The sequence below is a fragment of the Mauremys mutica genome, chromosome 9 (assembly GCF_020497125.1).
Source record: "Mauremys mutica isolate MM-2020 ecotype Southern chromosome 9, ASM2049712v1, whole genome shotgun sequence".
Classification (NCBI taxonomy): Eukaryota; Metazoa; Chordata; order Testudines; family Geoemydidae; genus Mauremys; species Mauremys mutica.
In genome coordinates, this window is record NC_059080.1 from 28,492,849 (window position 1) to 28,508,599 (window position 15,751).

At 38.0% G+C, this 15,751-nt stretch overlaps 1 protein-coding gene across 1 annotated transcript in view; it reads left to right on the forward strand.

The window, feature by feature from the left end:
• The window catches only part of LOC123377890 (connector enhancer of kinase suppressor of ras 2-like), a 474,233-nt gene that overhangs the window by 277,740 nt on the left and 180,742 nt on the right, over positions 1-15,751 (forward strand). The window contains exon 9 of the mRNA XM_045031225.1: positions 8,489-8,635. Coding sequence (XP_044887160.1) covers positions 8,489-8,635 — 147 coding nt within the window. The remainder of the gene's footprint in view (positions 1-8,488; positions 8,636-15,751) is intronic.

Here is a 15,751-nt window from a genome sequence, read left to right on the forward strand (position 1 = left end):
TGTAATAATTATTATTATTTATTTAATTGTCATTGGTGGATTCATAGATTATACATTTATAGGTCCATACTCCAAGGAAAAAACTAAGAATGGCCACATTGTTGGTAGTGGTACAAATGGAAGGAAGTGTGGGAGTAGATTAGTACTTGTGTTTTATCATAGTCAGTTTGAGTTGGTGGCTGGATATCCAACAAGAGACAACGGAAAGAGAAGCAAAAATCTGAGAGGGGAGTGATAAGACACTAGGGAAAGATACAGGATGAGCTAGAGTAGAGATAGTAATTGGGGGACCTTAACCAATCCCATGCCTCCAGAGATGCAATATAGAAGAGGGGCCATGGGCACCCATAGAAAGAGAGAGAGAAGAGGATAGGGAGACATTCAAGGAAAGATTGGAGAGGTAGAAGGAGAACCAGTTGAGCACAGATTCATGAAAATTAATTGTGACAATCCTACTTAGTTCTTCAAGCAAGTGTTTCCAAAAGAATAGGTTCCTTACAAATCTCTCCCATTTTCTCCAGTGAAAATGAGAGATTTTAGGCACACAGAAGTGGCACAACATTCTGACTATTTAGATCACAGTATTTTCATATTCACAAATTTTAGTGTTTGAGGGAGCAGTATTTTTAGAGCTGCTATTTTGAGAGTTACATTCCTTTGCCACTTACACCAGATTTCTGAAGTACTTTCATCCCATGTGTCACACACACACCATCTTATGTTACTATACCAGTCAAATCACTGAATAATTTGGTCTTTTAAGTCTCTTTATTCCATTGTTATTCACACTGAATATGTATGAGCCTATAGAATTTGATTCTGAACAGTTTAAATGTGATCCATCAAAGAACCTAAAAGGTTTGCCTGGCTGTTACCATTTGTGGGATAGTTTTTCCATGTTTTCGTAGGATTTTCCATGTTTTTACTTTTAATCATGTAGAAAATGTTCTAGTTAAAAGTACAAGATGGTTTGAATACTTTTATCCAGCAAAGTTCACATTACTTAAAATCATGGTGTTAATATGGTTGGTAGCACTTCTCACGGCTGCCTCCTCAGTATACCTTGCATGATCCCTGAATTGCCTGTGAAAGCAGCACTGCTGCTCGTATGAGACTATCCTGATACTGGGCCCTCAACCAATACACCCTGATTTTGGCATCCTTTTCCCCCATTTGTGAAGTGATAATTCCTGCCATACATAAAGATGCCATAAAATGGCAGATCCCCAACCAGTGCTTTGATGATTGAGGTTGGAGTGTTGGCTATCATTGTTAACTCTGAAGCCTAACAGGAAAATTGAAATGCCAATATTTTTAATAATTTCACTGTTAAGCATCTCAGCAGAAACACTAGTCTAATCAGGGATTGTGCCTGGTTCTTGATACTGTGGGGGATTGTGAATAAAATACCTCAGCTTTTTTTCCTAGTCTTTCCCTACTCAGGCTCCTTTTTAGGAATGGGAAGAACACAAAGATAGAAAGTTGGTGCACAGTGTCATAATATATAGATATGTCTAGCTGAAAGCTTAACAAAGACTCAGTTATGCTGTGTAAAACAGATACAATAATGTTCTGCTATATTTGGTGATATGAGCGCAGTGGTGGTTCTAATTGCTCTAGTCTCATTTATGCAGATAGACATTATTAAACATCCTCACTGGTCTTTTCTGTTCCATTAGAATCATTTTAATGTTAGCTTTCATTATTGTGTGAATTACCTTTAGTCTGTATTATTAAATCTAATGAACTGAACATACACCTTAGAACATCTAGAGGAGTAGCATCCCCTGTATAGGGATGCATGTCTTTTAAAATGGCATTACACCATAAAAGCTACACAGGGTTTTTTAAGGCTGAAGACTTTAAGAAATGACAAAACCTTTCTCAAGGACGAGTTCTTAGCTAGATTTCAAATGCTATTTTTAGTAGTTCAATTTATAATAAAATGTCCATATTGCTAAGAGCTTTTTATCATTGTCTACTGATAATGATTGCACATTGTCCTCAATAACACATATTCTCAGTGTTTTAATGTGTTTGTCATTAAGATTTCTCCTGCGAATAATTTATCATTAACAAGTTAATTATTTATCATTCTTCTCTAAGGAGCTCATGAAATCAGAGGTTTCTGAATTCTAAATGTATACCCATTTATGAAAATCAAAAGTAATTAGTTTTTCATGACATAACCAGGTGATAATAAAACTAGCCTTTGTCAATTTCTAGGCAACCCAAAGAGATACAACAGTTCATGTGGAATTACAGTTAGTTTGCAGAGATATCAAGTACATTATCTGGTTTTATAAAATATTAAAAATGTCCTTATCTTTATAATTATTTTTAAAATGTAATTTACTCGAGAGCTCTGTCTACAAATAGTTTTGTAAACTGAGCCCAGTAGTTTAGTTTGCAGGGATTGAAAGCGAACCAAACAGCTAAAGGGTCACTTGGAAGGTTCGAGTTTGACCTCAAAACACAAAGAGAAATACCAAGCAACAAAATTGCTCCTCTCACAATGATCCTCTCTACCCACCCTTGCTATCAGAAGCTCAAAGTCACCCGAACTAGACCCTGACCCTATTCCCTGAAAATAGCCAACATGGTAAGAAGAGGAGACCACATGGCTTTTTGGGGACAGACAGGACGTGGCTATTAGAGAAGGGGAGGGGAGAGGACTATATGAAGTTTCCTTGCTGTGCAAGCCACCTCCACCCAGGTTGCAGAATGTTTTTGAGCATAGACTGACAGTCACAGACTGAGATGTCCAACCCAGTACTCAGTTTGAGAAGCGTGAGATTTGATGTGAGTAATTAACACTAACACAGCTCTAGTGTAACTGTGTAGCCAGTTGCTCAATTACACTTTTGATTCAGTTTTGATTCACTTTTGATTAGAGGACAAATAACCAGGCTAAATGATACAGTATGAAAAAGAGACATTCTGATCTCACCGTGTTCACCTATGCAAGTGTGCTTCAAAGATATGCCCTCAAAACCACTTATATTTCATAGAATTATAGAACTGGAAGGGACCATGAGAGGTCATCTAGTCCAGTCCTCTGCACTCAAGGCAGGACTAAGTATTATCTAGACCATCCCTGACAGGTGTTTGTCCAACCTGCTCTTTAAAAGCCCCAGTGAGGGAGATTCCACAACCTCCCTAAGCAATTTATTCCAGTGCTTAACCACTCTGATAGTTAGGAAGTTTTTCCTAATGTCCAACCTAAACCTCCCTTGCTGCAATTTAAGCCCATTGCTTCTTGTCCTATCCTCAGAGGTTAAGAAGAACAATTTTTCTCCCTCCTCCTTGTAACAATCTTTTATGTACTTGAAAACTGTTATCATCTCCCCTCTCAGTCTTCTCTTCTCCAGACTACACAAACCCAAGTTTTTCAATCTTCCCTCATAGGTCATGTTTTCTAGACCTTTAATCATTTTTGTTGCTCTTCTCTGGACTTTCTTCAATATGTCCCCATCTTTTCTGAAATGTGGCGCCGAGAACTGGACACAATACTCCAGTTGAGGCCTAATCAGCGTGGCGTAGAGCGGAAAAATTACTTTTTGTGTGTTGCTTACAATACTCCTGCTAATACATCCCAGAATGATGTTTGCTTTTTTTGCAACAGCGTTACACTGTTAACTCATATTTAGCTTGTGATCCACTATGACCCCCATATCCCTTTCCTCAGTACTCCTTCCTAGGCAGTCATTTCCCATTTTGTATGTGTGCAACTGATTGTTTCTTCCTAAGTGGAGTACTTTGCATTTGTCCTTATTGAATTTCATCCTGTTTACTGCAGACCATTCTTCCAGTTTGTCCAGATCATTTTGAATTTTAATCCTATCTTCCAAAGCACTTGCAACCCCTCCCAGCTTGGTATCATCCGCAGACTTTATAAGTGTACTCTCTATGCCATTATCTAAATCATTGATGAAGATATTGAACAGAACCAGACCCAGAACCGATCCCTGAGGGACCTCACTCGTTATGCCCTTCCAGCATGATTGTGAACCACTGATAACTACTCTCTGGGAATGATTTTCCAACCAGTTATGCACTCACCTTATATTAGCTCCATCTAGGTTGTATTTCCCTAATTTGTTTATGAGAAGGTCATGCAAGACAGTATCAAAAGCCTTACTAAAGTCAAGATATACCACATTTGCCGCTTTCAAGCCCCCCCCTACCCCTCCCCCCATCCAAAAGGCTTGTTACCCAGTCAAAGAAAGCTATCAGGTTGGTTTGACATGATTTGTTCTTGACAAATCCATGCTGACTGTTATTTATCACCTTATTATCTTCTAGGTGTCTGCAAATTGATTGCTTAATTATTTGCTCCATTATCTTTCCAGGTACAGAAGTTAAGCTGACTGGTCTGTAATTCCCCGGGTTGTCCTGATTTCCCTTTTTACAGATAGGCACTATATTTGCCCTTTTCCAGTCTTCTGGAATGTCTCCTGTCTTCCATGACTTTTCAAAGATAATTGCTAATGGCTCAGATATCTCCTCACTCAGCTCCTTGAGTATTCTAGGATGCATTTAATCAGACCCTGGTGATTTGAAGACATTTAACTTATCTACATAATTTTTGACTTGTTCTTTCCCTATTTTCAGTGGCTCTCATTATGTTAGACATCCAATTGCCACCAACCTTCTTGGTTTTTTTCAAGTTAGAAAGACCGTTATATGTCACCTTAAGATCCAACCCACCAGTTTTACCAGTTCCTTAACTTCTTGTTCTGTACTTTCTCTTATCTCTGTTTCAGACACTACATTTTAAACCAGTTGCCCTTGAAGGTACCTGTACTGGGACATAGAATGAATATATGTTGCCTTTGACAATTTGTCTAATTTCTTTACAGTCATTAATATACAGTGGTACTCCACAACCTTTACCATTTTTTTCTGTCTTTCCTGAACAGTACATGCCCTTCATTACCTGTATTCCTGTGATGACTACTATTCCACCATGTTTCCATTATCCCTTTGATGTCTGATTTCACTTCCTGCACCAGTAGTTCTAGTTCCTCCATTCTGTTACCCAGGCTTCTTCCACTGATGTACAGAAATCTTAGTTGTTTCCACTTGGCCTCACCCAGATTCTTCACCCTATTAGATGCAGTCATTTTATTGCCAGCATTGCCTACCTGACTGTTACTCCTACCCTCTGTTATTCCTTTCTCTGTTGCTGTATCCTCTTTTACTTGATTTTCCTCCTGCTCAGAATTAGAATCAGGCATGGAAGATTACATGTGCATAGCCCAACTGTCTCCCCTGAATTCCTAATTTAAAGCTCTTTTAATAAGTTCTGTCAACGTCCATCCCAGAAGTCTATTACCCTCCCTCCTCAGCTGGAGTCCATCCCATGAAAACAATCCTCTGCCCATGAATGCCTCCCAGTGTTCAAACATCCCAAAGCCTTCCTTAGAGCACCATTACCTGTTGATCATCATAATCTTGTCTTGCCTTTGTCTAGGGACAGGTAGAATCCCACTGAAGATCACCTGAGCCTCCATTTCTTTAAATGTCCTCCCCAGCCTGGTGTAGTCTTGATGATTCCCAGTGACAATCTAGTAATATCATTTCTTCCCACATGAAGGACAATCAGTGGATTCTTTCCTGCTCCCATTAGTACCCTCTTCAGCCTCAGGTCTACATTTTGTATCTTAGCTCCCAGCAGATAACAGCTCTGGTGACAGGCCTATCTGTTCTTTTTTTGTAGGGAGTCCCCAGTCACATAGACCTGCCTCTTCCTGGTGTTGGTGTGATTCTCTGGCCCTCCTCTTTCTTTTATTTCTTGCTGCAAGTCATCTAGTCTTCTGTTCTCACTTGCAATCTTCTCTGAGTCGTCCTCTAGCCTTCTGGGCTCCATACAGTGGCTGTCTCTATTGTCTCTTCTTGTAGGAGTAGCTGTTCTCTTCATCTTTGCTTTCCCATCTTCTGTTACTGCCTCCTCTCAGCTCTGCTTCTCCTTCACTAGCCAGTCTTTTTGTCTGCCTTGTTCTTGTAGTCAAATGTTTCCACTGGCCGCTTTCCTCATCCAGCCATCTACTCTCACAGTTCTCTTGTTCAGCATGCATCTGCAAGTTTGAGGTTTCCCTTCAGCCTCCTCTCTCCTTCCCTCCATCATCCACTCAAATCCCCTGTGAAACTCAATCACAGTTTCTAGCTGTATATTCAAATCTCTTCTCTTCTATTCCATCAGCTCTATCAGGCAGCACTTCATACAAATTAAGCACCTTTCAGGTACTCTCTCCAAAAGTAATGTACATCCCGTGTGATCAACATACAATAGTTTCCAGGTGTATGAGGTGAAGTGATGATCCATGCTAGAATGTGCTTTGCTTGCCTTGTAAAATAAGGAGAGGCAAAGTTTATGCAATGTTGTGCAAAAAAGGGTAATTTTGAGTATAGACTAGATGACTATACCAAACATTTTCCTTCAGGGTAAATAATGGTGAGTAAGTGCTCAAGCTAGGTAAGGAAACTTAGGAGAGAATTCTTAAAGCTTTCTTTCTATTTCAAGGATACTGTACAAAAATATGAAAATATGGTACAACAAGAGTCTTTTCTGTAACCCATGTATTTTCTTGGGCCTTAAATATCCCATGGTCTGAGTGTCTAGGTCTTTGTTCTTCAGAAGGTCCCTGCTCTTTTCTGCTGTGTTGTTCAGATACATTCCCCTCCAGCTGTTCTCCTGAAGAGTCCTCCTAGGATTTTTAAGGAGATTGTTTCTACAGAACTGTTTTTTGATGAGGAACACAACATGTGGCTATCATGGGAATGATAACACTGATAGCGAAGACAACAAGATTGACAGTCTCAGTGGAATTTGGAGATTTTTAGCCTTTCCTGGGAAGAAAATATGCTCAGAATCTCATTTTCTTATAAAATGCTTACACTAGCTAACAGAAATTATAGCATAATATGAACTATGATAAATGTGGAGTGCTATATTACCTGTTACCCAAGCATCTCAAACATACATGCATTATGTTCCATAATACCTCTCTGAGGTAGGTAAGTATTGTTATGACTATTTTACAGATGGGAAACTAAGGCCCAGATAGGTTAACTAACTTTTGATTAGCTTTACACAACCAGGTTGGTGTCAGAGCTGGGAACAGAACCTGATTCAAAGTTGTGTGCAACAGCCTCTAGGCAGTGTTCTCTCCTGATCTAGTCTGTTTGATATTCATTAAGAACTACTAGGAAATAGAAATTCATCATATTCAAGGGATATTTACAGTACAGTAGCAACCTTAAACATAAATGACAATCATATAAATTAATGCCATGCAGGCAAAGTTGCCCAGCACATCCGATATTAGTTACATTTTGTAATGTATTGGAGGAAAAACAATAGCTTATATTGTATATGTGGACCTGAAAACACAGCCCTATATTTGGCTTCATCCAATATCCTACTTTCACTCCTTTATGATACTTCATGCAGAGGTCCCTGCTGGCAAACAGTGGATATTGATATACTGATAATACAAAAAAAATGTTCTTTACTCGTGTGCGTGAACTCATGCTTCTTTTACTGCATAAAATCCACTAAAAATTATGTAAACCGTACATAAATATTTCAAAAATTCTATAATATGCTTTTTTGTTTTTGCACATTGAGACCACTGTTTATATTATATATAATTTTTAAATCCCTTTTAGCATTTAGCCTTATAGGATGATAAAAGATATATTCATAAATACAAATTGAAAATTCATAGCTCGTTTTTTAAACTTCAATGTTCAAATGGAAAAGCAGAAAAAAAAGTATGCAAAATAAACAAGAATCCTGAAAAATATCTCTGAGCGGTTTTCAACAAGACACACAAATGAAATCCCTTCAGCGTTAGTGATACTGTTCTTTGTGTTGTAATTATCATTTATAATAATTTGGGAACTTCAGTTCCTCTCAATGGAACTATTGGTAATTCAAACAAATGATATTTTATCTTTAATTAATCCCTCAAATAAGTCACATTATTGTTGTCCAATGATAGTCTCTCTCTTATGCCCCCAACCCAAAAAATTAAACAGCTGCAGTTATAACACTGAGGATGCAGTTTGTAATTATTCCACGACTATTATTTCTCTTCCTACAGAGAAATGCAATGATAATTCAGTGGCAAGGATAATTAAAAATTACCAATTTTGTTTAGAAGACAAGAAAAATTATAGCATTACATTAGTATTTTCAAAATCCTCTGGTTACTCTATACCTTTAGGAATAAAATAAGCATTTCATCTCTATTAGCAAAAATCAACAACAACAACGACAACAAAACCACCAGCATCAGCAGCATCATTTCTGTCCAAGAGAAATCAAATATAATTTATAAATGATGCTCCTATTTGCAAGGAATGGACTGTAATGCAGTTCCATTTTAATAGACCATTTCAATTTAACACAAGACTTCCTTCACGTTTAAGTAAATTAAGTGGAAATCTTTCAAAGTTCCATTATGGGCTGTCTCCTCAGGTTGGCTGGCAGTTAAAGAACCTTGTAAATGCATTGCGGGAAGACCCAAATGGAGTGATCTTAACCTTGAAGAAACGTCCTCAAAACACTCTGGTTTCTGCTCCTGCACTTCTGAAGAATGTGAGGTGGAAGCCTCTAGCACTTCAGGTAAGAAGGTTGTTGAAACTGTACTGTGTTATGGTAAATGCTATCTTTTGTTAAAGAGCAAAAATAGAGTGGTTATTCCTTCCAAACAGAAGCTACAGTTGTAACTATAGTACAGTTCATAATGACTGGTACTGTAAGCCTGTGACAGACAGAAAATTAGTGAAATGGTGCTGGGACACGCTCATGGCCCACAGATCAGCACTCTGGTACTATCAGGCTAATTGTTTTTCCTCCATATCTTTGTATGAGTGGGGACCAAAGGAGTCCAAAGAGACAGAGAACAGCCAAAAACAATAATATATTTCAATATATCTAACCATTCTGACCCAACTCCAACTCAGTTGCTTATGTCTCCAGCAAAAGCAATACAGCCCTTCCAATCATTCTATATTTCCATTATATCCCAGCAAGTCTTTTGTAATCTTTTCAAGAGGGGATTCCAATACATTTGGATTTCTGACATGACCTATTTATTTTCCACATTTTTGGCCAACCGGATTATGCTTCTCCAATAAGGAGGAAATATTACAATGAAGGATCTCAGTAAAATTGTACATTGCTATTTCTCACATTTTTTCCAACGTAATGCCACTGTTCTTCATGAGTACCCTCTAAGAGCAGATTTTTGTCAAACAAGATGTCTTAGCTCTTTATTTTTTTTCTCCCAGCATCTTTCTTCTTTTAGGCACTCAGATGCCACAGTGATGAAGACTGTATAAGTGCCTAGACAGACAAAATCAAAAATGGGTATCTTGAAATCTATCTCTTACAGCAAGGAGACACCAAAAAATGCCAGACCTAACTTGTGATAGATTTTCCAGGCATTTGATTTATGCACATGCAAATGTTTTATGCAAACAAACCTCAAGGCATAAAAGAGATGATTTGTTTATAGAATCCTGTGACAGATCCAGATGAACACTCCTGCTGCAGGACACAAACTGCTGGGAGGGGATCCAGCCACTGAATCCCTGGGTGTTTTAAGCCTCTGGAGCCTGTACAAAGTCCAGGCACTGCCCTGGCTTTGGGGTTCCAGACACACTCTTGAGGTGCAGAGTATCCCTTTATGGGAGCTGTGACTACGTGGCCGACTGCCTAGCCCCTCGGATCAGTGCTGACTCCTCAGACTTCCTTGTAGCTGAAACTCACCTTCTCCAGAACTCTATCTGTATGGATGTTCTGGGCCCATAGTTTACCTCTTCAGGAGGCATGTGGTGGTAGGTGTAACACATATCACACACAGGCTTACTTCACACAGGATTCTAAAACACAATTGCTCTTTACTAAACCCAAGAAATACACCAATCATCACAAAAGGAATCCTTTTGGGAATCCTTTTAAGCTACTGCGGTAGTGCAGTGATATATAGAAATCTGCATTTCCATCATGAAACATTATGAAACCATATCATGGATTTACCTACACTTGGCCCAGGTACTACTCCTTTCACAGTGCACCACAGAAAGACAAATATTGCAGTGTTACCAACTCTCAAGATTTTCTTGGGAATCTCACAATAACTAATGTTTTTCTTAAAGCTTGAGCTCCTGGAGGCATGTGGTTAGGTGAAAAAAATCTCTTCTTATATTTAGAAAAAAGGAAGTTTGTAGCCCTCATGGTTGTAGAGAAAAGCTTGCAGACATGAATCAAATGTATTGTTTTTTAAAAAACTTATGATTTCAAGACTATCTAAAGATTTTTGGGAGCCTTACTCAGATTTTTGAATGCTTGAGATTGGTGACATTGATATTTAACCTACATGTTCATTCTCACCAACTCAAATCATCTCCCCCAGAAATATTTGATTTAACATATGTGCCTTTAGCCCAGTTTTGGGCACAGTGGGAGCTGGATCAGGCTCTTCGTGAATGAGGTAATATTTGGAAGTTTGGCATTAGCTGAAAAGCTTATTGGCTATCACTCTTTACTGGCTGCAAGTGGGTAAGGTTGGTGGGCTGTGGCCCTATATAATTGAATCAGTAAAATTATATACACTAATGTGTATTGGCACACATGTCATGTGAATTATTTATGTTTAAAGTCAGAACATCTATGTTAGAAATGTTAAAACCTTTTTTTACCTAAACTTCCATTAATTTAAAAGTTTTATATTTTATGGTCATCACACAGTCATGCTCCCATTGAAATCACTAACAAAATTGCAGGTGAGTACATTGAGATCAGAAGCTGGGCCTTAATTATTAACCACTGGCAAATGGACTAGATAAAATGAAATGCCACCTAAAAAATACCCTTTATAATATATAATTTATGCCATATTCTTCTGTTTTCTCTAAGCACCAGAGCCTTTTCGTTGAGTAGCACAGTAAAATACAAATTTTCTGTCTATTCTCCCAACTAGTACTTTATCTAAGGGATAATTACTTATATTTGATGGGTGGAATTGAACCTTGTTGTCTTGTTTATTTCTGTACATCTGCAATAAATAAATGATGTAAAGATTTGTGAGCATTTTTCTATCACCTTAATGTAATAATCAATGTAAGAAGTCAGTGAAACCAGAGGCCTTGAATTCAAAACTTTTACTGCAAGTAGACTAAGTATGTGAAAAGTTGAACATTTACAAAATATAGTTTAAAAGTTGTGTACTTGTAAGTTGATCAATCAGTGCAGTAGCTATCTCTGTCTAATGAGTCCCCCATCACAGTCATATCTGAAGGCCTAACATACTGTTTTCATATTTTCAACTGTTGGTTGTTTACATATATGAAATATGTTTATTTTGGGTTTGTGAGACCCTTAACACAGCCCTCACATACAAGTTCTGTTTTGATTCGTTGAGCTTTTAATAAATGTTTGTTTTGTGTAGAGAAACTTTATCATGCTAATTTCCCATAGCTTATTCCCACAGCTGTTTTAGCTGTCCTTGTTAGAGAACTCAGGAGGTTCCCAGTACAGCAGAACCTTTGCAATTCTGCATAGTGGGCACACAGGGAGATTCTGTACTATCTGCAACCAGTTCTGCATAGGCTGTCATGAAGAGGATTGGGGAAATGGTTCATGATCATATAGATCCTGTAGCCACATACACCACATACAGGACAAAGGTGGTTATTTTTCTATACGAACTCAGGGTCTGAATTAACGAACATGCAAGAGTGTTGATGCCTTGCCAATGAGTTAAAGGGCTGGATTCTGTCTCCCCAACCCTTGTTCATTTTCCAGTTCACTATTGTTTTATGGGTAGTGGACATGGTAGACATTACACATTTAATGCACTGAAGAATCCTCTGAGCAAGAGGTATACTTTTATAAACTGACCACTGGCTTTTGGAGTTGGGAAACCCTACGCTCTAATCATGAGTCTTGACACTAACTCTTTCTGTGGTTGTGGCTGACTCACGTGACCTCTCTATGTTCCATTTCTGTTTTGTGCATACTAATACCTCTGACACTCAGAGGTACTGTAGTGGGATGTTATGGAGAGTAATTAATAATTGGAAAATACTTTGCAAGTATAAAGAGCTATATGAGCGCTCATTATTTAAAGAATGGATATACTTAAGGTGACTTTTCAAAAATTCATTGTGGAGATCAGTATTTTTCCCCTGCTAATGACTACATCTGCTTTAGTCAATGAAAAAAATAAAAAGATGATTTTCTTAAAATTGCCAACAATGCATACTTATCCTAGTATCTAAAATCCAAAATGTTTATTTTGCATCATCATAGTTATTTTATCATAACTATAATGGAATCATATAACTATTGTCTATTTACATAATGTCATGTGCACATAGTACATCACAGCTGTAAACAATGGCAGTGTTCTTGACCAAGGAAATTCACGGGGTCATTCATAACAAAACAATGACAAAAGTGAGGGCAGATAGCAACACAGAGGCATGGACTGTCTCTCGCTGTTTGTATAGAACCTAGTATAATTAGGCTCCAATCTCAGGTAAGGCATCTAGCCAGTGCTTTAATACAAATAATAATTCCTCTTTCAATTTAGTAATACAGATTCTGTAATTAGAATTTAAGAACATAAGAATGGCCATACTGTGTCATACCAATGGTCCATCTAGCTCAGTATCCTGTCTTCCAACAGTGATAAGTGTCTGATGTTTCAGAGGGAATGAACAGAATGGGGAATTTATTGAGTGATTCATCCCCTGTCATTCAGTCACACCTGGCAGTCAGAGGTTTAGGGACACCCGTAGCACAGGTTTGCTTCCCCAGCCATCTTGGCTAATAGCCATTAATGGACCTATCCTCCATGAAATTATCTCATTCTTTTTTGAATCCTGTTATAGTTGTGGCCTTAGCAACCTCCCTTGGCAATGAGTTTGTAGAGGAAATTTCCATAGGTTGGCTGTGTGTTTGTTTTAAACCTGCTGCCTACTAATTTTTTGGGTGACCCCAGGTTCTTGTGTTCTGTGAAGGGGTTAATAACACTTCCTTATTTGCTTTTATAGACCGCTATCATATCCCCCACTTTTTCAAGTTGAACAGCACCAATCTTTTTAAATCTGTCCTCATATGGAAGCTGTTCCATACTCCTAATAATTTTTGTCACCCGTTTCAGTACTTTTCCAATTCTAATATATCTTTATTGAGATGGGGAGACCAGAACTGCATGCATTATTCAAGGTGTGGACGTACCATGGATTTATATAGAAAAAATCATAATGCCATTATCTTATTATCTGTCCTTTTCCTAATGGTTCCTAACATTCTGTTAGCTTTTTTGAATGCTGCTGCACACTGAGCAGATATTTTCAGAGAACTATCCACAATGATTCCTGGATCTCTTTCTTGAGTGTTAACAGCTAATTTAGAACCAATCGTTTTGTATGTATGGTTGGGATTATGTTTTCCAGTGTGAATTACTTTGCATTTATCAACATTGAATCTCATCTGTCATTTTGTTGCCCAGTCACCCAATTTGGTGAGATCCCTTTGTAACTCTTTGCAGTCTGCTTTAGACTTAACTATCCTGAGTAATTTTGTATCGTCAGCAAACGTTGCCACCTCACTGTTTACCCCTTTTTCCAAATCATTTATTAATATGTTGAACAGCACAGGTCCCAGTATAGATCATTGGGGGACCCCACTATTTACTTCTCTCCACTGTGAAAACCATCCAGTTACCCTTTGTTTCCTTAGTTGACAATTTTGTTGGTGTTGCACAATGCATAACCGAGTCCTGCTTACTCTTCCATAGAGTTTGTCAAAAAGGATGCAAACCTCTAAATTTTGACCTGATGTTTGTAGTTAAACAACATGTAAAATGCAGTTTTGAGATCTTACATTTCTTGACTGTAAAACATGAAACAGTGAGTTTAGGCCTGAATTGTCCCCTTTAATGTCCCCAAAAGGCATTGATGGTGGAAAGTTCGCCTGCAACCCAGTGACGCTCAACAGTGTAGTCTGCAAAGCAGGGAGAGCCAGGCTCCAGCTTTTCTCTTGGGCAGCTTCTGTCAGGACTGCTCCTATAATGCTGCTGCTGCTGCTTGCCATCCTCCCTCAGACACCATTACCTACATACAGGTACAAGGGAATGCCAATTGCACCCATTCTGCCTTCAAGGCTTAACTGAGCTCTAAGTCTGTGCACTTAAAATGTATTAAGTGCTGCATAAACAAAAGCATTCTTATTATTTATCATCATTAGGGGGTTTCCCTTTATATGAAGGAATGTGTGTTATTAAAAGCAAAAACGTTAGTTTCTCAATTAGCATAACATTTTAAAAAGCCGCATCTCTCTCATATGTCTAAGAGGAAACCAAAGTTATCAAGGTGTGTCTCTTGAGTCTCAATTTATTTCAGGAAGATCTAAAATTTCACAAACTAATGAAGAATTTTTCTTTGCATTCAGATGCTGTTTCCCTATTTGACCCAAATTTCAGGTGAACCAGCTCTGTGTTTATCAAGAAAAATAAGACAAATACTTTTTCCTGATAAACAAATATTTTTCACTAAAAATAAACACTGATAACTTCACTCAGTTTTAAAACAATATTTAATATATTTATTTAAAATGTAGAGGGTTATTTCTAAGTGGAATCATCCTTCCTACTACAGGCAGTAGGCCCAGCACACAGACCTTGCTGTCAGTTGTGATTGAAATATAGAACTCCATATTGCAGCCCATTGTCTGACTAGTAAAACTTGCAGCAAAAGGGACAGTTACATAATGAAACTTCTGTGTTACAAATAGTTAGTTCCTATTCTATGTAATATGGTAAGCACTTAGGGATATTCTCAGTCATGTGGCTTAATTGGCTGAATATCCTTAACCATATATGAATTTGGATACAGGGTGCCTTGTGTAATGGATAATGTCTGCAATGTTGTAAGAACAGGCCTGGGAGCAATGTGGATGGGCAAATGACAAGTTGATGGTTCTTGTGCAGCTCTCTGAGATTATTTCCTCTTTGTATTAGAGGATTTTTCAATTCACTGTTCAGATACAGTATCCTGACAGTTTTACTTTGCAATCATATAGTCTGTATATTTCCCCAAACTTCTCTCTGCCAAGGTAAGTAGGCAAAGAAGGAAAAAGCAAAGAAGAAAGGCCTGTTCTACATGTTACTATGCCTGAGAACTCTTGCTAGCAATTGCATTAACAAGCACAATGCTGAATAACATTTAGAAGTCAGTGTGGACAAGGATGAACCCTGTTCAACATTGTGTCACTTGACATGACTGTTCTGAGCAGTATTCAGCCACAGTAACATTTTGTAGTGGAAAGAAGATACTACTACATTAAGCATTGATGCTTGGGTTTTTTTCTCTCCAGATGCCCTCATGAATTTCCTCTCCTCCAAACTGTCCCTGTTTTCTGATGATGCAATTGGAGAAATTCTTTCTTTGGAGGTATAAGACAGGAGCTAGTTTCATTCAGTGGCTGCTGTAGTGAGGTTTAATACAACTTGTCAGGAAACTGGTAGTGCCCCAGTAGTACTTAGTGTGGTTCTGTAGATTATTTTACAATAGAAAATTTATTCTGTCTTCATCATGAGACAACCTGTATTGTGGTGCCAACTGTAAAAATTTGATGAAGGATAATGGATATATATTGTTAAACATATCTTAGGTGAAAATATTTTTATGGAAATCTTGCAACTAATTGAAAGTGGTTTCTTAGAGG